The 22365-nt window shown below is 40.3% G+C and overlaps 1 protein-coding gene across 13 annotated transcripts in view; it reads right to left on the minus strand.

Moving 5' to 3' along the window:
- sulf1 (sulfatase 1) overlaps positions 1-22365 on the minus strand; it is a 316869-nt gene that overhangs the window by 38717 nt on the left and 255787 nt on the right. For all 13 annotated transcript variants that reach the window (XM_073040863.1, XM_073040831.1, XM_073040854.1 and 10 more), the window contains one exon: positions 11252-11381. In XM_073040863.1, coding sequence (XP_072896964.1) covers positions 11252-11381 — 130 coding nt within the window. The remainder of the gene's footprint in view (positions 1-11251; positions 11382-22365) is intronic.

The raw sequence follows: 22365 nt of genomic DNA on the forward strand, positions 1-22365 counted from the left end.
CTTAGTTAGGGCAGGAGACTGTTGCTGAACAGTGTCTCACTAAGTTTCTAACTACATGTGCACTTGTGTGGCTGTTAGTCTCTACACTGTGCTTAAAGTGAACAATTTTAAAATATCTTCAATTGTATATGCTTGTGTTCAAAAAGTGATTTTTGCCACTGATGGTTGGTGAGATATAAACAGTAGGACAGTTCAAAACTGTTTTGCTCACTGCAGTTTCAAGCATTCAGGCTTGGAGATCCTAGAAACAGCCGGAAGTGAAAATGCAATATTTCACTACTTCAACAAGTTAGAAACTATGAAGAATTTGAAGGTATCATCAATCATCTTGAATGGTACAATGAAAAAGATTTGGAGGATGCTATCATCAATAGCATTGTATGAAGGCAGTCCATTATCTATGCTAGGTGTCCGCACTGGTTTTGTTCATATACAGTCAATCAAAAGAACGTGGCAGTGTACATTGAATTAATTCCTCCATTGATAAATATTAGGAACAAATACACAGTTTTATAGTACAGTATTGATAGTGCTCTAATTTGTTCTGTATTCCATTTGATTACATAATTTGTTGCCCAATTAAACAGTAGTTTGTCTTTTATATACCTTTAACACCATTCAATGAAACTTTGGCTAATTGGCTCAAAATGGACTGGTCCCGATTAACTGGAACCCACTGTAATAATTTTCGGCATCTAATACAACAACACAACTCAATGTTGTATTGAAAAACACATGACATACTAGCGTAATTGTGCTGCGAAGTGAACGGCTTTGACATATCAGTTCGCCGAGGCCAACTCGGACAGACATCTTCCACTCACACGTAAAGCAAAGGGAAATAAAAACAGTGTAAGGGGCCAAATAGTTTTTCCATGTTAATGTTTCCATTTTCCTGCTAATATTTGCCAATAGCTTTACAACAAAAGAGTTTTTAAAACCGTAGCCCTGCTATTTCTTTCTTTACTTGTCCCCATCTTCCCTCTCCTCTGTCCTCAAATTGTCACTTAACTTCTCCCTGGTTTCCAACTCTACTCTGCCTTCCATTTCTCTTCCTCTTTTCTCTCCCAACTTTCCTAGTACTGTCCTATAGTCAGTCCCCTGGTAGCTCTGTTTGACTCCATCATTTATTTCCCTTCTTCACCTCTCCTGTGGTCCCCCCCCCATTCCATTCCTTTCTATCTCATTCTTCATCTGTTCCTTTCTGCCCTTTGTTCCTTTCACCCTTCTCTCAATTTTCCATTCCTCTGAACCATTCTCCATTCTATTTCTGGCCATCTCTCACCCTAATGTTTTTCCTCCCTCCCTCTTCCCAGTTTTCTCTTCACTGATTATATTTCTCCTTCAGCACTCTCTTTTCTTTTATGTCTTTTTCTCCCTATCTTTCTAACCTCTATTCCTTTCCTTCCCTCATCTCCCTCACCTCTGTCTTATCCTTCTCTATATTTCGTCTCATCTCTTCTCCTGTGTATTTGGTAAGTTGTTTTCTAAGTAACTCCAAGGCAACTGTCAAAGTCTGACTGTTGCTCCCATGCATCAATTACTAAAGGAAAGGAATGAATGTTTTCCTGCTACTATTTGATGTTACAAAATGAAATACTAATCTGAATTTGCCCGAACAAATTCAGTAGGAGTATTATTGGCTTAGCTTTTCTCTCTTCCCTTGCACAGCCCAACGGGTTTGGCATTCCTGATAGCTCTGCATTTCACAGTTCTGATATCACTTTGTTTCTGTTTTCTCTGCCTGACTGCTCTCATCTCACTGTTTTTAGGTTTCTTTGCTCTTGTTCTCTCACTATAATTTCCCTCATTAATCCAACACCCAGATCACTTCATCAACGGCTTGTCCTCACAGCAGCCCTGACCTCCCTCCTTTGTCCTATCCATTCCTCTCTACAACTTAAAAACAGATTCATTTTTGCTCTCTCCTGATCTGCACAAAGGGACTTCGACCTGAAACAGTAACTGTCTCTCTTCTTTCAGATGCTGCCTGACCTGTTGGCCGTTTCAGGACTTTCTGTGTTTGTTCAGGCTTCCCAGTATCTGCAGTTTTTGATTTTCACAGGCTTCGAAAGGTCACGGTCTGCAGCCAGAGTAAGGAGTGAAATGTAGCATCAAATAAATTCTAATACTGGGCCAATAAACCAAAATGTTTTCTTTGGCTTTGACCAGCATAAACATACTGTAGATGTTGAATCAGATCCATGTATTATATTTCTGCAATTGACTTAAATGATTTATTATGCAAGATTTTAATCCTTGCCTTTTAATCTCACTTTTACAACCTTTTACGTGTCTCTTTGGTAAGTACTTCCAAATATAAATTATTTCTCAGCACAAATGTCATGCAACTTAAACTCATTAATCTCAGTTAAATGGAATTAGCAAAAGCCTAACATGTCCAATCATAGCATATAATTGGCAATGTGGACTTTAATGTATATTGTTTCTTTCAAAAAGCACATACCATGTAGAGCGAACAACTTTCATTTCTGTTGAAAAGTTCTCTGTTGTGGTCAGCTCACATCCAGTGAAAGCTCCATAGCTTTTATACTTTCTTGTTTTTAATGCTTAAGATTGCCTGCCATGAAATATTAACTTATTGCAACATAGTCAAGTAAATCTTCAGTAGATTTGCTCGTAAACATTTATGGATTTCTATCCATAGGAAGCTATTCAAAGATGCTGCATTATTTTATTTTTAGCAGATATTAGATTACATTTCTTTCAAAGGCATTCTTTTCAATACCAGCTCCACACCCTCACCAACTGCTATATTGGAAATTAAAAGGTGCAGTTTTATTCTGTTTAAGTAATATTACTTTCCTAAAGAGGACACTTGTGTGGATGAAAAGATCCATATGGCCTTATCCCAAGGGCACATGAAATTTTCCTGTGAATCTTCTAGCTGCCAGTTGGATAATATGGTAGCGTTTCTGCCCACTGCTTTGGCCTACTCATGCTTAATCCCAAATATCAAAAAAAAGAATTACACCCCATCACTTATCAGCGCATCACACTTATTTTGCTGCTGGACATTCGAGAAAGGGGCTGATTTCCAGACTTCTAACTACAACAATCTTTCAGTTTTGAAAGATTTAATTAACCCTGCTTCTTGGAGAAGCATTCGAGATTTCTTACTTGGCATTGTGTGAAAACATGCTGCCTTCTGCCTGCTTTCTTAATTATAGGATTGTTCCTTATCGTTCTGGTTTTCTTCACTAGGGTTCATGTAATCATCTCTCCACTCCATGAAGTCCCTTTACAGTTATAATCAGCTCGACTAGCCTATTGTTCTGCCTTGTACACTTGAGGGAATACAAGTCAACTTTGAACAACCTGGCCTAATAATTTTAACATTTTAGGACCCAGTGTGGTTTTATGGCCTTCTTCTATTACCATGCATTGATTTCCCCTCCATGCTCAAAGTGCAACAGTGGGCTACATGCAACTTAAGTATTAATTTCTGCAGGCTTTCCTCCAGCTCCAAGTCTACTAAACTTACAGGGCTTTTCATGATTCTACTTGGCTATTTAAACTTCATTCCTGATGTAGATCTGCCACATGGCTTCGACTTCCAACATTTATTTGCTCTAATTATTATGCACCGAATGATAAGCCATTATCAACTTAATTCTGTCATTTCTCACATATCTGGCATCACTTGGATTCTCTCTTCAACTTCCTGAATCTGAGTTCTTCTTATCAACTGGAGGCCGTGTTGCTCCAACTTCATGACACACAGTATCATACTCAAGCAACTCTCTAATTCCTGAAAGTAATTTCTCCAGTGAGTACTCCTTTTTAAAACTCTGCCACATGAACGTAGGTTTTAACTGCTTCACTCAGGTGAATTTCCTGATAGGGATCCATCCAGCCTTGTGTGTTTGCATAATATTTAAAAGGGTGTTATCACCTCAGTGGGAAGCAGCAGGCTTGGCTAAGTTCCTGAAACATCGCGCTCTGAACATTCCTTTTATAATTGTGTTGTCGTTGGCTTCTAGGCAATTTGCTGCTGCAACGGATGTTGCACCTGCTGCATTACAATCTTCAGCCAAGTCCTTTGCATTATTTTTCAAATTTAGTTAATGGCATGAATGGTAATGTAATTATATCCCTAAAGCATTAATTTCCGCATTCTCCTCTTTATATTCACCCACTCTATGTTAATAGAAACATAGAAAATCTACAGCATGTTACAGGCCCCTCAGCCCACGATGCTGTGCCGAATATGTACTTACTTTAGAAATTACCTAGGAGTACCCATAGCCCTCTATTTTTCTAAGCTTCATGTACCATTCCAGGAGCCTCTTAAAAGACCCTATTGTATCTGACTCCACCACAGTTGCCGGCAGCCTATTCCACGTACTCACCACTCTCTGCGAAAAAACTTACCCCTGACGTCCCCTCTGTACCTACTCCAAGCACCTTAAAACTGTGCCCTCTCGTGTTAGCTATTTCAGTCCTGGGAAAAAGCCTCTGTCTATCCACATGATCAATGCTTATCATCATCATCTTGTACACCTCTATCAGGTCACCTCTCATCCTCTGTCGCTCCAAGGAGAAAAGGCCGAGTTCACTCAACCTATTCTCATAAGGCATACTCCCCAATCCAGGCACCATCCTTGTAAATCTCCTCTGCACCCTTTCTATGATTTCCACATTCTGCCTGTAGTGAGGCGACCTGAACTGATCACAGTACTCCAAGTGGGGTCTGACTAGGGTCCTATACGGCTGTAACATTACCTCTTGGCTCTTGAACTCAATCCCTCAGGGAAGGCCAAAGCACTGTATGCCTTCTGAAGCACACTGTTAGGCTGTGCAGCAGCTCTGAGTGTCCTATGGACTTGGACCCCAAGATCCCTCTGATCCTCCACACTGCCAAGAGTCTTACCATTAATACTAAATTCTGCCATCATATTTGACCTACCAAAATGAACCACCTCACATTTATCTGGGTTGAACTCCATCTGCCACTTCTCAGCCCAGTTTTGCATCCTATCGATGTCCTGCTGCAACCTCAGATAGCCTTTCACACTATCCACAACACCTCCAACCTTTGTGTCATCAGCAAATTTACTAACCCATCCCTCTACTTCTTCATCCAGGTCATTTATAAAATTCATGAGGAGAAAGGGTCCCAGAACAGAACCCTGAGGTACACTACTGGTGACCAAACTCCATGAAGAATATGACCCGTCTACAACCACTCTTTGCCTTCTGTGAGCAAGCCAATTCTGAATCCACAAAGCAATGTCCCCTTGGATCTCATGCCTCCTTACTTTCTCAATAAGCCTTGCATGGGGTACCTTATCAAATGCCTTGCTGAAATCCATATACACTACATCTACTGTTCTACCTTCATCAATGTGTTTACACATCCTCAAAAAATTAAATCTGGCTCGTAAGGCACGACCTGCCTTTCACAAATGAACTTTTTGTCTGTAAACCCAGCTATAGATGTTCAAGCTTTCCCTTTGGCCATAAAACAAGTGCCATCAAAATCTGACCAGATCCTAATCTGAAAACTCAGAGGCTACTTGTCCCACCCTGCTGCATTAGTGCAGCACTTGATGCAACGTGATGCACTTGATCATCGGTGTATCACTATGTCACAAACAAGAGAACATCTGCAGATACGGGAAATCCAAAGCAACACACAGGAAATGCTGGAGGAACTCAGCAGGCCAGGCAGCATCCATGGAAAAGAGCAAACAGTTGACTTTTCGGGCACGGACCCTTCATCAGCACACCCCTGATGAAGGGTCTCCGATTGACACATCAACCGTTTACTCTTTTCCATGGATGCTGCCTGGCCTGCTGAGTTCCTCCAGCATTTTGTGAGGTGGTACCAGTATGTTCACATCCAGAATCACTATAGCTGTTTGCTTCTGTCACTGAAATGTTTGCTTAATAATTATTTGATATATTTCAGGCACACCCCGACTAACATTCATTTGTAATCTCAATTGCACACGACACCTCAGGAATGTTGAAAGTTGATGCTTAAAGAATTTTTATTGGTTTACTCTTATTCTTTTGTGATTTAAGGTTTAGGACAACTTGACTCATAGCTATCGTAATGCATATCAGCCTTCCATCAAACCCTTCAAAATGGGCTTTGAAGGAAAAGGCTGTAATTCAACAGTGAGAGCTAAAAAGTCACGCAAGGTATTCACTGAACATACGAAAGGATCAAAAAGTGGTTTGGTGAACACTATGATCAATTTCATTTCCCATGAATTTCTATTTGAAGATTTTTCTTACAAGTTTTTTTAGTGTCAACAACAGGGAACTAAATATTGCAAGCAGCACGCAATCTATCAGGGCTCTGTCACAATGACTCACAGGGGACGGGGCAGAAAATTACTAACTGCTACATAGAACCACAAAAGAGTCCAATACTTTTGGGATAATCCTTTTATAATGGAAGTATTCAGGCGGATTTTACAGTTAAATACATTTGGTGTTTGTAGGTCATAGAAAGGAATGTAATAAAGTAGACTATTGTGGTTTTGTTCAAAAATCCTGTTTCCATTAAGGCATTTTAATGCAGAGAAGAGTTTGTCACTTGCTCCTGATTATGGCAGAAGTTGACCACCTTTGGGATTGATACACGCTGATCTATGTGAACGGAGGACGTTCAAATGTAGACCATAATTTCTGAATTGTTAATATATTATTAGAATTTACATGAAACTGCTGTTATAGCCCGAAAATTATAATATGACATCCTCAGATATATAGATGATCTGGACTCTGCCCAGGATTATTGGTTTCAGCATGGGCTGAGTACCACTTGCTGCCTTAATCTAGCCTCTGAACAGTTCAGAGTAGCTGTTCAATCAGAATCAGGTTTATTATCACCAGCATAAGTCGTGAAATTTGTTGTTTTGCGGCAGCAGGACATTGTAATGTATAATAATAAAAACTGTGAATTTCACTATATATATAATTTAAACTAAATAAATAGTGCAAAAAAAAAGAAGTGAAGTTGTGAAAAAGGATCTAGTGTTTTCTCAGCATATATGATGAATAAACTCTTCTTGGGCTTTCATACTGGTTTTAACTGACGTTTCGATGACAAACTATCCCGATGAAGATGGCAGAGTTTGTCATTGAAATGTCAGTTAAAACCGATGCGTGTACCCATCTGGAAGCCTGAGATGAGTTTATTCATAGTGAGGTAGTGTTCATGGGTTCAATATCTATTCAAAAATCTGATGGGGGAGGGAAAGAAGTGATTCCTGAATCATTGAGCGTGTGCCTTCAGGACTCTGTACCTCCTCCCCAATGAGAGGAAGACATGCCCTGGGGGATGGGTGTCCTGAAAGATGGATGCCGCCTTTCTGAGGCATTGCTCATAAATGTCCTGGATGCTGGGGAGGTTAGTGCTCATAATGGAGCTGACTAAGTTTACACCTTTCTGCAGCTAATGTAGATCCTGTGCTGTGCTTCCCCCCATACCAGACAATGATGCAGCCAGTTAGAATGCTCCCCATGTAGAAGTTTGCGAGTGTCTTTGGTGACATACCAAATCACAGAAATATTTTCAGTGGGAGACTAATTGCAGTAAGCATGGTTCACTCATTGATAAGGGACACCAGGCATACTAAACACCAACCCCAATGGCTCGTCGGCAAGGATAACTGAAATTTTATCCTGGGACCAGGAAAAGCATGAGCATTCCATTGGAACAGGAGGTGCCAGGAGAAAAACAAGCACAGAAATGTTCAAATATAAAAAGAGAAACAAATCAAAAAGTCATTTTGGCTGCAGGTGAAATTCCCTCTCTCCATTGCCCAGGTTGACCTGAATTTTGCAATAATTTACAATTGTTTGTATTTTAACCATGTAACAGTTTCCATTAACTCTTCCCCATGGGAACTCTGACCTCACCTTGTCAGAGATAATTCCTTTGTCATATTTATCCTTCCCACTCACCTTCTCCATAGCTCAAAATTACTTGCTTTTCTCTTTCCCAGCTCTGACAAAGGAAATTCCACTTGACAGATTTTTCAGCTGGAAAAATGGGCCAAAAAAATGCCAGAGAGTGGAATTCTTTGCCACAGGCCGCTGTAGAGGCCAAGTCTTTATGTAAAATATATTTAAGGCAGAGGTTGATAGATTCCCGATAGGTCAGAGCATGAAGAGATATGGGGGTAAGGCAGGAATTTGGAGCTGAGAGGAAAATTGGATCTGCCATGATGAAATGGCAGAGCAGATTCAATGGACCAAATGGCCTAATTCTGCTCCTCTACTTTATGGTATTATGGAAAATTGGCAGATGGAATTTAATGCAGACACATGGCGACAAACCAAGGTACGACTTGCACATTAAACAGCATGGCACTGAGGGATGCAGTAGAACAGAGGGATCTGGGAATACAGATTCATAATTCCTTCAAAGTGGTGTCACGGGTAGATAAGGATGTAAAGAAAGCTTTTGGCACATAGGTCTTCATAAATCAAAGTAATGAGTACAGGAGATAGGCATGCTATGTTAAAGTTGTATAAGACCTTGGCGAGGCCTAATTTGGAGTATTGTGTGTTGTTCTGGTCACTTACCTACAGGAGAGCTATCAATAAGATTGAAAATGTACAGTGAAATTTACAAAAATGTTGCTGGGACTTGATGTAGGATAAGGTTGTATAGGTTAGGACTTTATTCCCTGAATTGTAGCAGACGGAGAGAATGGAGATTTGATAGAGCTATACAAAATTATGAGGGGTATAGACAGGGTAAATGCAAGCTAGGCTTTTCCCACTGAGGTTGGGTGGGATTAGAACTGAAATTAGTATTAAAACTGGAGGTCATAAGTAAAGAATGAAAGGTGAAATATTTAAAGTCAATCTGAAAGGGAACTCCTTCACTCAGAGGATGCTGAGAGTGTGGAATAACCTGTCAGAGGAAGTGGTGGATGTGGGGTCGATTTCAATGTTTAAGAAAAATTTGGATAGGAACATGGAGGGGAGCATTATGGATGGCTATGGTCCAGATGCAGCTTGATGTGGGATGAGGCAGAATAATAAATAGTTTGAAATGGACTAGATGGGCCAAAGGTCTGTTTCTCTATGACTCTATAATGTTGACTGTTTCTCTTTTATTCATGCTGCCAGACCTGTTGCGATTTTCCACTACCTTCTGATATTGCCTTGCCTCTAACTAACACTGAGAAACCTTGAGTGGTGTATAAAGAGAAGCTCAATAACATTCAGGTGCTTTGGTCATTGTAATGCTGTCGGAAGCCCCTGTACACTGTGCAGAAAGTTGGCACAGAAGTGGAATGTCTGACAACTCCTTGTTGTGGTCATTCCTAATGATTTTAGTGAAACAAAGCATTGGCCAGGCTACAATGCTCCCTCCTGGAAGCTTTTTTGAAGAGAAGGTAGAAGTTGTATGAGAGTACAGTTGAGTACATTGCACAACACTAGAGATGAATTGATTTAGTTTCAGTAGATACTCAAAATCTGAAACTCCATTAATTCAACTCGAGAGGTTTAAGAGAAAATCTAAAGTGTAATTAAAATTCGGTAAGCAGAGAATAAATAGAGAAATGAAGGGTATGACATCCAGAATATTAAATGGAGGGGACGGATATGTGGAGAAAAGAGTCTGGTGGTGGAATCTTGGAGCTGAGGGAAACTGCAAAAGCTGACTTGTTGAATGCAATTTTCCTGGGGTAATCATCAGAATAATAACAAGGATCAAACAGAATGGGAGGTTAAGGTCATTAAGGCAACATGTTTCCAATCAGAAACAACGGTTGAAGCAAAATTCATAATGAGTGGCAATGGCTGGGGTGTCAGGGCAAATCCTGTATGTGCCAAGTACATCTATGCACAGGAATCAGGGGCATTGTGGAGCAAAAATGAGAAATTAGGTGAGTCATGGATTAGGGATTGGAGCATGAGTGAAGGAAAGTGGTTCTGGTACTTTGTGGATCAAGCATATGGTCAGCTGGCAGAAGTGAGTGAGATTCCGGATGTGACCCGTTGCTGGTGGGAACATGGGTGAGGGTTGGTCTTTTATGTCATTTGGCAGGGTTAGAGTGGTCATAAATAATCACCACTTTTTTGGGCAAGAACTAAGCAATAAGAACAAAGTCTTTCATACGTACCTGCTACACAATCCATACATTGGACTCAGTATCATAATTCAAGTAATGGAGACCCTATTTAAAGAGCTAAGGTCAGCTTTTGTGTCTGGTCTGCATCATTTGCAGGCACACTTGCAAAATAAAATTTGAATGTACAATTTCAATGTGCACGTGTGTACCCATTTGCATCACTGTATAAGTATAGAGAATCTGATCTTATTTGTTTCTTGGGTTATAAGCAACACTGTACGTAGTACACTGAAGTGTCTACACTGTGGAAAAAGGTTCTGAACTAAGGCCTTTCCTGAGCCTACTTAAATAACACAAGTCAGACAAGTCTTGCCAAAATTTGTGCATTAATTCTACACACACACACATATATATATATATATATATTTATAGATTGGCTATGGGACCCATTTTCACCTGGTAGAGGGAGAATTCCCAATGAAAGACGAGTGGGAAGACGAATCTCAGGGTTGGATACTGCATATTTAATTTGAGGATAAATGGACTTTGAATCTTTGAATTCTTCTTCATTTCAATTACTGCCACAGAATTGGGATGTTTGAGCTAAGTGAGCCCTCCGTTTAATCTCTTCTCTCATTGTACAAAAGTATTGGCCTAGACGACATAAATTTTGGTGAACCAACCTAGGGGCTTGATAGGAATCAATCTTGAAGAATACAAAGCAATTATATATTTGGTATTGGAATAATAACATCAAAGACTGTGTTCTCAGAGCCATAGCTGTTTTATGTTCTGCTTGCAGGTGGCTTGTGACATCTGTGCTCGGGGAATTGGTGGTGATCACATGGCATAATTGAAGCTATAATTAAGTTTACAACCTGGTCTTTGTAGTTAATGCTTTTATGTTAAACAACTTCAAACTTCAACAAATTGGCAAACAACGGGCAGTAGCTGTGTGATTGCTGTAATCACCAAGCAACTGACATAAAGCTTCAAAGAGACCAGCAAAATAAATTGAACATTGATGCTAATAGTGAGTGGCCCCTGACCTCATTTCCTACACCAGTCATGCATTGGTTTCTCTAATGCTTTACACAATACTTTTAATTTGTTCCCTGATATTAAGCTGCAGATCTACAATCAGGCACAGCATAGTCTCATTCACGATTACTGTCATTTACCTGTCCAGGTTGTTCGCAGGCTGTTTGGTACTTCGCCTGTTGGCAGACCTCCTTTACTCTTTCATATTTAGGTAGATAGTTTGTTTGTTGGGCATCACCAGTTCCATCTTCCTTCTTACGAAGCAGTTTGCTGGAAAAATGAACAATGTTCGTGTGAACTACATGAGTAAGGTTTGATCACAGCTTGCTTTAAGAGTACAGGCCAGTTGCAAGAGTTTGATTTCAGCTGGTAACCAGAAAAGATGTACCAGATTTTCTGAAAAGCTGCACAATATTTCCCTGCAAAGAAGTTTGGTACATGACCTTCAATAGGCAAAGGAACTTTGAGACTCACAAGGACATTCAAAACAGAACGAAGGGATGCTTCCCAGAGAGAAGGCCATTTCTTTTCAGCTTTTGGAGTAACTTGACTGAATTCAGCTAACATTGCAATTAAAGACTCTGACAATAATGTCCTCATTCTCTTTTCAGTTTTGAAGAATATTATTGATTTGTGTAAAATCTGCAACCAGCATTGTGTCAGTTAACCACAGGGTCACTTCATGAAGCACATTTATAAAATTAGTCAGTATAGTGGATATAGTTAATTGGGACATATTGGGACCCATTACATTTTGGCTCTATTAAGCAACCACCCCAATTAGCCGAAGTTTCATGGAAATAGTTAAAAAGGTGTAAAAAGGACAAATGAGTAACAAATTACATATTTAAATGAAATACAGAACAAATTAGAACATACCAATAGTACTAACCACATTGTAAAATTGTGTATTGGTTCTTAATAGTTATCGATGGAGGAATTCATCCAGTGTACACAATGAACAAAATCAGTGCAGACCCCTAGTGCAGATAATGGACTGCCTTCATATAATACTATCTACAAATGCAGGTTCCAAATCTTCCTTTTTAATTGTGACATTCAAGATGATTGTTGATACTTTCAAATTGTTCATATTCCTAACTTGTTGAAGTAGTGAAAAGTTCCATTTTCACTCACGGCCTTACTGGTATCTTCAAGCCTGTATACTTGAAACCTCAGTGAGCAAGACAGTTCGGAACTGTCTTGCTGCTTATTTCTTGCCAACTATCAGTGACAAAAATTACTGCCTTTTCAACACACACACCTGACTTTATTTAAAAATTGTTCACTCTAAACATGTTGTAGTATTTAATGGCCACACAAGTGCCCATGCCTGATACTAGTTAGAACCTGTTCAGCAACAGTCTCCTGCTCCAATTAAGCTGCATAGTGCCCAAATAAATGAAGGGATTCCTGGCTATTTTCTTGATTAGTTTTTGTTCTTTAGGAGTTGTCTCAAATAAGCAGCTGTCCCAATTAAGCGATGACTCAAGTAACCGGAATATACTGTATTTACTGCATAACCAATTTTCTATTTGATAAAGTGAAATGAGAAACTTTTACAGAGATTTTTTTGCTGAATATCCTCACACCAGATAGTGACACCAATAATGATCTTATTACTACTCTGCCTTCAGTGGAAATGGGGTGCTGTTTCTGTGCAGGTTTTTATCATTATGAGTTTAGACAGAATCAAGAAATAGTCATCCTGTGGACTGACTTGATGCTGGTGTTAATTTATGCAAATGAAGTTTGGGATGACATATAAAGGATAAAGTGCAATTCATTGTGACTGTGATTTCCTCCCCAGTTCCTTATTCTCCCATTCTCTGAAATAAAATGGGGGCTCGGTTCTGCCATGGTCACATTTCTTGTTTCACAGATTGATGAGTGGTCCAATTGCCCCAACAAAAACCTGAGATGATTATTAAGCAGACTGGCTTCTGGTCACTGGTCTCACATTGTTGAGACGGGTACAATGGCAGAACTGCAGACCTGTTCGGTGTTGAATATGACATAGCCCAGTACGGCACACTGCTTTCTGAGAGAGGATGTGAGGACAAATGGAAAATGTGTTTTATTTCTACATTAAGTGTACTGACACACCGAAGTTGTTAGTTCCAGTCTTTTGAAGCCACTCTCAGTGTGACCTTTAGCAAGATTTGCAGAGCTGAAGTTACTTATTCAACTTTCAAAGTAACCTGCTACCAACTTGTTAGATTACTAATGCATATTGCATGGGTTTCACTAATACAGGCACTCAGATGTGAACATTAGTTTTCTGTCAGTAAGATTTATATTCCTTCTCCATGTTAATATTATTGAGACAAGTTTCAAGAGAGAGCATCGAGTCTTCAGGCCGGAGGAATCTATCCAATCAGAGACCGAGGGAAAAAATCAATTCCCATTACAGTGGTGAGACCAAGGCTTAGTGCTATTTTCTTGGGGCTCGATTTTAATCAGTGTTCAGCTGCCTTTTAAGATGGCGCATCTCCATCTCAGTGGAATATGTTAACTTTCAGAAAACCTGGCACTGAGAACGATTAAGCCTGAAGGCCTTTAGATGTATACTTTGATTAGTGAGGTTGCTAAAATGTTCTCTGACAAGGTTGAAACCCTGACAGTTACACAGAATAAAATAAATGGCTTCATAGTTGCTGCTGGTAAGAAATTTCTCACACAGTGTGTTTCTTGAAGTTGTGGACTGACCCTTGTACTCATTAGGCAAAGAAATAAACAAAATTAGAACAAGCAGCATTTATTCAAAACTATGTTGGTGTATCCCTGGGAGTATCAATGTCGCAGCATGCTGATTTAACTACCACGTTTTCATGTAGTTACTTTTCTTGTGACAGTAGGGCACAGGTCATTTGGAAGGGGCTCAGAAAGGGTAAGACGAGGGCACACACACCAGCCTTCACCGAGGGATCAGTAGTGGAAATGGTGAGCAGTTTCAAGTTCCTGGGTGTCAACATCCCAGAGGATCTATCCTGGGCCCAGCATATCAGTAAAGTTACAAAGAAGACAGCTTTATTTCATTAGGAGTCTGAGGAGACTCAGTATGTCCCCAAAGACACTTGCTTATTTTTACAGATGTACGGTGATGAGCATCACTGTCAGGTATGGTGGTGGGGGGGGGGTGGGGGGGGGGGGTGGCGCGGAAGCCCTGCACAAGATCGAAACAAGCTGCAGAAACTCAGTCAGCTCCATCATGGCTGCTAGCCTCCCCAGCATCCAGGACATCTTTCAGGAGTGGTGCCTCAAAAAGGCAGCGTCCATCATTATGGACCCTCCGTGATCTGGATGTGCCCTTTCCTCATTGCTACCATCAAGAAGGAAGTACAGACTCCTGAAGGCACACACTCAATGATTCAGGAACAGCTTTTCGTCCTCTGTCATCGGATTTCTGAATGGACATTAAACCCATGAACACTACCATACTATTTTTTTCTCTTTCTTCACAAATAATTTGATTTAATTTTAAAAATATATATACTTACTGTATTTTTCAGTTTTTATTATGTATTGCAATGAACTGCTGCTGCATAACAACAAATTTCACAACATTTGCCCGTGATATTAAACCTGATTCTGATTTTTAACGTTCAGTTATATTTGAACATAGGCAATTGAAGAGACATCACTAAAACACCTAATGAATTCCACTGACCCTGATTTCCTTCACGTCTCACTCATTTGTTAATTAGACTTACTGGTACTAATGACACTCACCACTTTACAGAGAAAATATGGTGGATTCCGATTAGTTGGGCCATCAGTTAATGGGAACAGGTGCATATTTGGGACAACTCTCAAAAAACAAAAACAAATTGAAAAGATAGCTGGGATTCCTTTCGTTTAATTGGGCCACTATGCCACTTAATTGGGACAGGAGACTTCTGCCAAAGAGTTTCTAACTAGCATCAGTCATGTGAACTTGTGTGACCGTTAGACACTACACTCTGTTTAGAGCAAACAAGTTTTTATTAGCATCAGTTACATGTGTTTCTGTTCAAAAAGCAGTGAATTGTGTCACTGATAGTTGGTGAGAAATAAACAATGGGAGAATTCAGAATTGTTTTGTTCACTGTGGTTTTAAGCATTCAGGTCTGGAGATGCCAGAAAGGGCTGGGAGTAAAAACTACTTCAGCAAGTTAGGGAGTATGATGAATTTGAAGATATCAACAATAATGTTGAATGTTGCAATGAAAGTGAAGATTTGGAGAATGCAATCATCGACAGAATTATATGAAAGCAGCCATTATCCACACCAGGGTGTCTGCGCTGTTTTGTTTACTTACAGTCAATTAAAAGTACATGGCAGCATGTTGGTTGTCCATTGTATCCAACGATAGCAGTGAAATTGGAGCATCAGGTGTTTTAAAGTAGAAAAGTCATTGCACGGGGACTGTTCCACTCTTTCAGCCTTGGAAGGCTGGGTCCCATGGTACGAGTAGTCATCACAAACTGGGTCTTCCCTGGTTGCTGTGGATAACCATGACTTCTTTAACCCTTACCATGCCCTCCACTCTCCACAAAAGTGTTGCAGAACAGCCTTCTTTGCCATTAGATCTCACCGTTGATCTTATTCGCCCAGTCCACAGGAGCTGCCTTCACATACTAGGACAGGCAAGTCCCCGTTTCACCAGGGTATGATGCTTGCCAGCTACCCTCACCTTGCTTAGCCTGCCTGTCGAAGTGGTGTACCGGGATCAGGCTGCTGTCGCATACAAACGGTGACGTATGAGAGCTGAATGTCCAGTGGGGACCAAAGGTGAGTGAGCTGCTCCAGAATAGATATGACAAGCTCCCTCTCCAGAGGTGCTACCCCTCCATGGGCACTCTATACACGGCAACATACACTGTATGAATTTCTCCGTCGATAACTATTTACTAATACATCATTTTATAGTACTATCGTAGCATTGGTGGATTCTAATTTGTTCAGTATTTCATTGAAATGCATAATTTGTTACTCAGTTAAATAGTAGTTTGCCTTTTTTATACCTTTTTAACTATTTCCATGAAACTTCGGCTAATTCGGGCAGACGCTTAATTGGGCCAGAATTTACTGGTCGCTATCAACCAGAATCCACCATATACCTTAATTTTAAAAAGATTTTTAAAGAATACTTGGCACCAAGTATTCCTAATATAAATTCTAAATACTGCCTCTATGTCTAATTCTGCTCTCCAAGTCCACCACAGATGGACTTGACAGATGTTGCTGAAATTTCTGACTACTGGATTTGGCAGGGCTCAATGATGGATTATTTGGCCTTACCTTGACCTGCCAAAAACACTTACACTTTTCTACTTCTAGCTCAGAATCCAAAAAATAACTGTTGGCTTCTTTCATCTTCTGTTGAACATCTTCTTAAATTGCCCCCTCACTTTTTCTTAAATCTCTTGCAAGTAATACGAGTTGTTCATGGACTCCTTTGAAATCAAGATGAAGATCATCCCATCACTTGCTTCTGTTACATAGAAATGTAGAAAACCTACAGCACAATGCAAGCCCTTCGGCCCACAATGTTGTGCTGAATAGCCTTCTATTTTTCTAAGCTCCATGTACCTATCCAAGAGTCTCTTAAAAGACCTTATTGTATCCGCCTCCACCACCATCGCTGGTGGCCCATTCCACGCACTCACCACTCTCTGCATAAAAAACTTACCCCTGACATCTCCTCTGTACCTGCTTTCAAGCACCTTAAAACTATGCCCTCTTGTGCTAACCATTTCAGCCCTGGGAAAAAGCCTCTGTCGATCCACATGATCAATGCTCTTCATCATCTTATACACCTCTATCAGGTCCTTCTCAACCTCCATCGCTCCAAGGAGAAAAGGCCAAGGTTACTTTCCTTCATCTAGTCCATCAATGCAAATCTTCACTAGGTTCCCATGGCTTGGACCTTACCCTATATGTATACTGATTTCACTCCTGCATCCCTTCATACCCCTCAGAGCTAATCCTGTTAAACAAACCTACTCCCTTCTTTGCTGAAAGTATTCCCTAAGCAGCTGACCAATCAAATTTGTTACATCTAGTCTGCGATAACAGTGCCAGCAAGTATGTCATTAACTGCTTAGAAAAATCTCTCTTTGAAACAGCCATTGTTACTTCCATCCCTCCAATCTACCATGCCATCTCTACTATCACTCTCCCCTCAAATCCTAGAATCTGCTAATGTTTCCCATATCCACAGTCATTTCCTTAAAGTTTTAGTCGGAAATCCTACCACATCACTACAGCTTTCATCAAAAAGTTCATCACAATATACTCTCTGCACTAATCTATCCTTCCTCAGTCCATCCATAGCCTGTGGCATGGTTGACCACACCATCATCCTCCAACACCTCTTCAGTGCATCCAGCTGACCAGGGGTCATTCATCTGTCTCTTATCAATCCAGTCATAGCCAAAGAATCACAAGCATTGGGTTTTCTTTCCACTTCTGCACAGTTACCTCTCGTGCTGTCCAAGGATCTCTCCCGTCCAATATTTCGTTTCTGTTCTGTTGTTGGTATCCTGACCATGCCTCAAAAGTACTTCAGCAGTGTAACATGCTTTGAGATTTTTTGAATGAAGTAGTGAAATGTGCCATATAAATTCAATCTCTTTATCTTTCTTTCCATTTACTATCTGACAGAAGGAAAAGTATTTGAATATGTACTGGTGACATCCAATTTCTGTTTGAGTGAGGAAGCCAGCAATCACTATGAATATACGGATGCCCAACTCTGCTTTTGCTTCATCTGCTGCTGTAACCATCCTCCATGCCTCTGCTATCTCTAAGTTTGACAATGTCGATAAACTTCTTACATGCTTCCAGTTGTAATCTTCCAGTTGTCACACAAAACATGGCTACGTGCATCCTAACCAGAACCAAGTTAGTCCCAATCGTCGCTCATTGCTTTATTCTCTACTTTGCTTTGATTTTGTAATTTCTCAGACTTGTTTTAAAATTTTCCATAATTTCTCCCCTTCCCATCAGCAATGTTCTGTAGGAAATCCTCACTCATTCAGAATCAAAATCAGAATCAGGTTTATTATCACCGGCATCTGTCGTGAAATTTGTTAACTTAGCAGAAGCAGTTCTATGGAATAGATAATACAGAAGAGGAAAAATGATAATAATAAATAATTAAGTAATTTAATTACAATTACGAATGTGACGCAACTCTGAGGGGCCGAAGGGTACAAAGTCGCCCCCTCCTTTTTGAGAATCGCAAGATCGCTATTAATTTGGGTCTGGGACCCAGGAAATGAGAGAGAGACACTCAGAATACACAAGGTTTGGAACGAGTCCTGACCTCAGCGGAACGGAACCACTGATAACGGCTATTGTCTCTTGGAGACGGAATTGTGTATTGAGTACTGTACTATTCATTGAAACCCCTCAGGGGATGACCAGAGTGGTCTGGTTGAGGGATTGCATCATCCCAACCTGATTGACATCTGAGACCCCGTGAGTAAGGATAAAAGAGGGTCTGGGGAACAACCCCTTTAGACGCACCAGGAGAAACGCTAGAAATCCCGTGACAGCGTTTTATAGCAAAAGCCGGTGGGGGCTCGTGTGCGTCCTCCCTTTGCCTGGGTGGCGAGCTCATCACGGAAGAACGGTTTAGCTAAAGGAGAGGCCACAAGTGAACGGCCACGGCAACGAGACACCTGACGGATCGAAATCATAAAAGGAAAGCCGGCAAGTTTTTCTCCAAATCTCTCTCTCTCTCCAACCATTGCAACCCAGCGGTCCCCAAAGGCTGCAGCCTGCATGAACTGAGTGAACTTTATATTTCCATCGGACAATACATTATCCCCTAGACAACAATAGAGCTTATTTCTTATTGATTATTATTATACCAGCACTTTTAGATTTAGTATTGATGACGTATACTATCTGTATATTTGCATTGATATCATTTTTGTGTATTTTTACTAATAAATACTGTTAAAAATAGTTTCATCAGACTTCAACGGATGTCTCCATCTTTGCTGGTAAGTGACCCAGTTACTGGGTTCGTAACACAGTATATGTAGATTAAAAATCGTGCAAAAAAACGGAAATAATATAAAAAGCGAGGTAGTGTTTAAGGGTTCAATGTCCATTTAGGAATTGTATGGCAGAGGGGAAGAAGTGAGTGTGTGCCTTCAGGCTTCTGTACCTCCTTCCTACCTGATGGTAACAGTGAGAAAATGGCATGCCCTGGGTGCTGGAGGTCCTTAATAATGGACGCTGCCTTTCTGAGACATCGCTCCTTGAAGATGTCTTGGGTGCTTTGTAGGCTAGTGCCCAAGATGGAGCCAACTAAAATTACAACCCTCTGCAGCTTCTTTCAGTCTAGTGCAGTAGTTCCCCCACCCCCATACCTGTCAGAATGATCTCTATGGTACATCTATAGAAGTTTGTGAGTGTATTTGTTGACATGCCAAAACTCTACAAACTCTAAATGAAGTATAATTGCTATCTTGCCTTCTTTATAACTGCATCGATATGCTGGGACCAGATTACATCCTCAGAGACCTTGACACCCAGGAACATGAAACTATTCACTCTCTCCACTACTTATCCCTCTGTGAGGATTGGTATGCATTCCTTTGTTTTATCCTTCACGGTCCACAATCAGCCCTCTCATCCTACTGACGTTAAGTGCAAAGTTGTTGCTGCGACACCACTCCACTAGTTGGTAAGTAATTTTGGATCTTAGTTTGAATCAGTTTGTTAGTATAGATCTGTAACAAAGGTTCAGAGCATGCTGGACCATGGGAGTTGCCAGACCAGAGAATGTCAGTCTGTACTTCCATGACATAATTGTTCTCTCTTTCCAAGATATCCATGTTCAGGCCTCTTGATCGTAATATTAGCAGTGGGATAAGCCACTCAACCCTCAAGCTTGTTCCATCATTTAATAAAATAATGGCTGACAGCATGGGTGATCAGCACATGGGATTATGACATTGTTGCAATTACAGAAATATGTTTGAGGGAAGGGCAGGATTGGCAGCCCAGTGTTTAGGAGTATAGAAGTATTGAACAGAGGGGTACAGAATTGGAGGGATGTTGAACAGTGCTCATGAAGGATATTCCGAAGGGATCAATTAAAATGGTGAAATGGATGGAATTTAAAATAAGGCAGAGACGATCACTTTGATAGGGATATACAGTATATGACAGGTCCCCCAATAATCATTGGGAATTAGAACAGATAATATGTAGGTAAGCAACAGTGGGGTGTATAAAGACAACATGGTTGTAGTAGACGTGGATTTTAACTTTCCCAATATTGACTGGAATTGTCAATGCAAGGGAATTGGATGGAATGGAATTCACAAAATACACTCAATAGGGTTTCTTAAAGCAGTACCTAAAGAGTCCTACTTGGGAAGATTAACTTATCTTTGGAAATGAAGACAGGCAAGCGGTGGATGTTTCTATAGAACAGCCTATTAGAAACAGCAACCATTATTGGCAAGTTTTAAAGGTAAGTTTGGTAAGGTAGTTAAATCCCAGAGCCTGATGGGGTTTATCCCAGAATGCTACAGAAAGCAAGGGAGTAGATTGCCTGAGGCTGAAATGGAGATTTTTGCATTTGAAGCAATAAGCTTAAAGTGGGAGGAGAGGAATTTTAAAGGAGATCAGCAGGAGGTGGGGGGGGGGGGTGTCAATATTTTCATACCAAATGTAGTCCTTACATGGAATGAGATGCAGCTGTACACCACGTGACAGGTGTTTCTCTCCCTTGCTCGCTTAGGACAACACCAAATACGGAAATGTTGAACCAATCATACCTGTTAGAATTAGCCATAAAGTGGGTGCCTGTACTGATTGTAAATGGAGTTGTTGCTTTCTGAAGGGATGGCTCTTTGTGTCACATAAATAAAGAGTCTCCTAATGAATACCTGGGTCTGAGCGTTGTGTGGAAAAGGAAATTCCCTAACAGTGTCTATAAGGCATTTAGACAGGTACTTGGAGAGGTGTACAGGGACATGGCCCTAATGTAGGCTAATTGATTATCATAGTATAGTCAGCGTGGATGAGGTGGTCTAAAAGGCCCTGTTCTGTGATAGCAACTCTATAACTCTATGAACTGCTTTTGGTGAATCACACATATCAACAACTACATTTCCGAACTGTGCAATCTCTTACTTTTATAGTTGATATACTTTTATATTTTCCTGAAGAAATGGACAATTTCACATTTTCCTACATTCACCCCACTCTTATGCATCTTCCTTATGTCCACTGCACAGTACAGTATATTGGTTAAAATAGGAAAGTGGTTGGGAAACAGAAATAAGAGTACTTAGCTTTGTATTAAGTGTTATTTACTAACAGGAAAGACATAATATACAGTACTGTGTAAAAATGTTAGGCACCCAAGCTATATATATGAAATTGCCTAAGAATTTTGCACAGTACTGTAATGTCCTAATTTTCTTTACATCCTCAACACATTTAGAAATCATACCTAATTGCCTTCCTTTAAATCACTGATGCTCAGACAGAGACTTAGAGGCTGAATCGATGTGGCAAGGTCTGACATATCCAAGAGGCAAAACCCACTGTTCAGATGGAAATTTAAGCACCTGGCTAGACTGAAAAGGTCCAGGTGTTCTGATCACAGCTCCATCAGACATTTACTCAGCTCTGCACTCAACTATGGGACTCCCTTTGTGGACCTCAGTTCAGAAATGCTATTTGCTTGTGGTTACTGTTGCATGAATTTTTTCATTGCACATTGGGTGCCTGACGGTCTTCTTTTATGGGTCATTTTATTCTTTGATTTTCTTTGTTTCGTGGCTAGCTGTTTGGAGACGAATCCCAAGGTTGTATAATGTATACATACTTTGATAATAAATGTACTTCAACCTTTCAACTTTGAAATAATATCTAAAATGCTGATGTTATTCCTTATGGCACTCAACACATTACATTTTACCAACCAGAAAATACTTATAGAGACAAATGAGCCTGCAGACTCTGGAATCTGGAGATACAGTAAAACTCTGTTTTTTCTGTCTTCCATCAATGTCAATATTTCTCCAACATAAGTTTTTATTTTTCTCAAGAACATTTGATGCAGCACCTTCCCATTCCCATATTTATTTGCTCCACAAGTGTTGGTACTATTTTTGGCTGCTGAGCTTCAGGAAGGTCAATGAAGGTCCTCATGTAGGGTCTCGGCCAAAAACGTTGACTGTTTATTCCACACCATAGATGATGCCTGATCTGCTGAGATTTTTTCTGGCATTT

Source organism: Hemitrygon akajei, chromosome 1 (assembly GCF_048418815.1).
Source record: "Hemitrygon akajei chromosome 1, sHemAka1.3, whole genome shotgun sequence".
NCBI lineage: Eukaryota > Metazoa > Chordata > Chondrichthyes > Myliobatiformes > Dasyatidae > Hemitrygon > Hemitrygon akajei.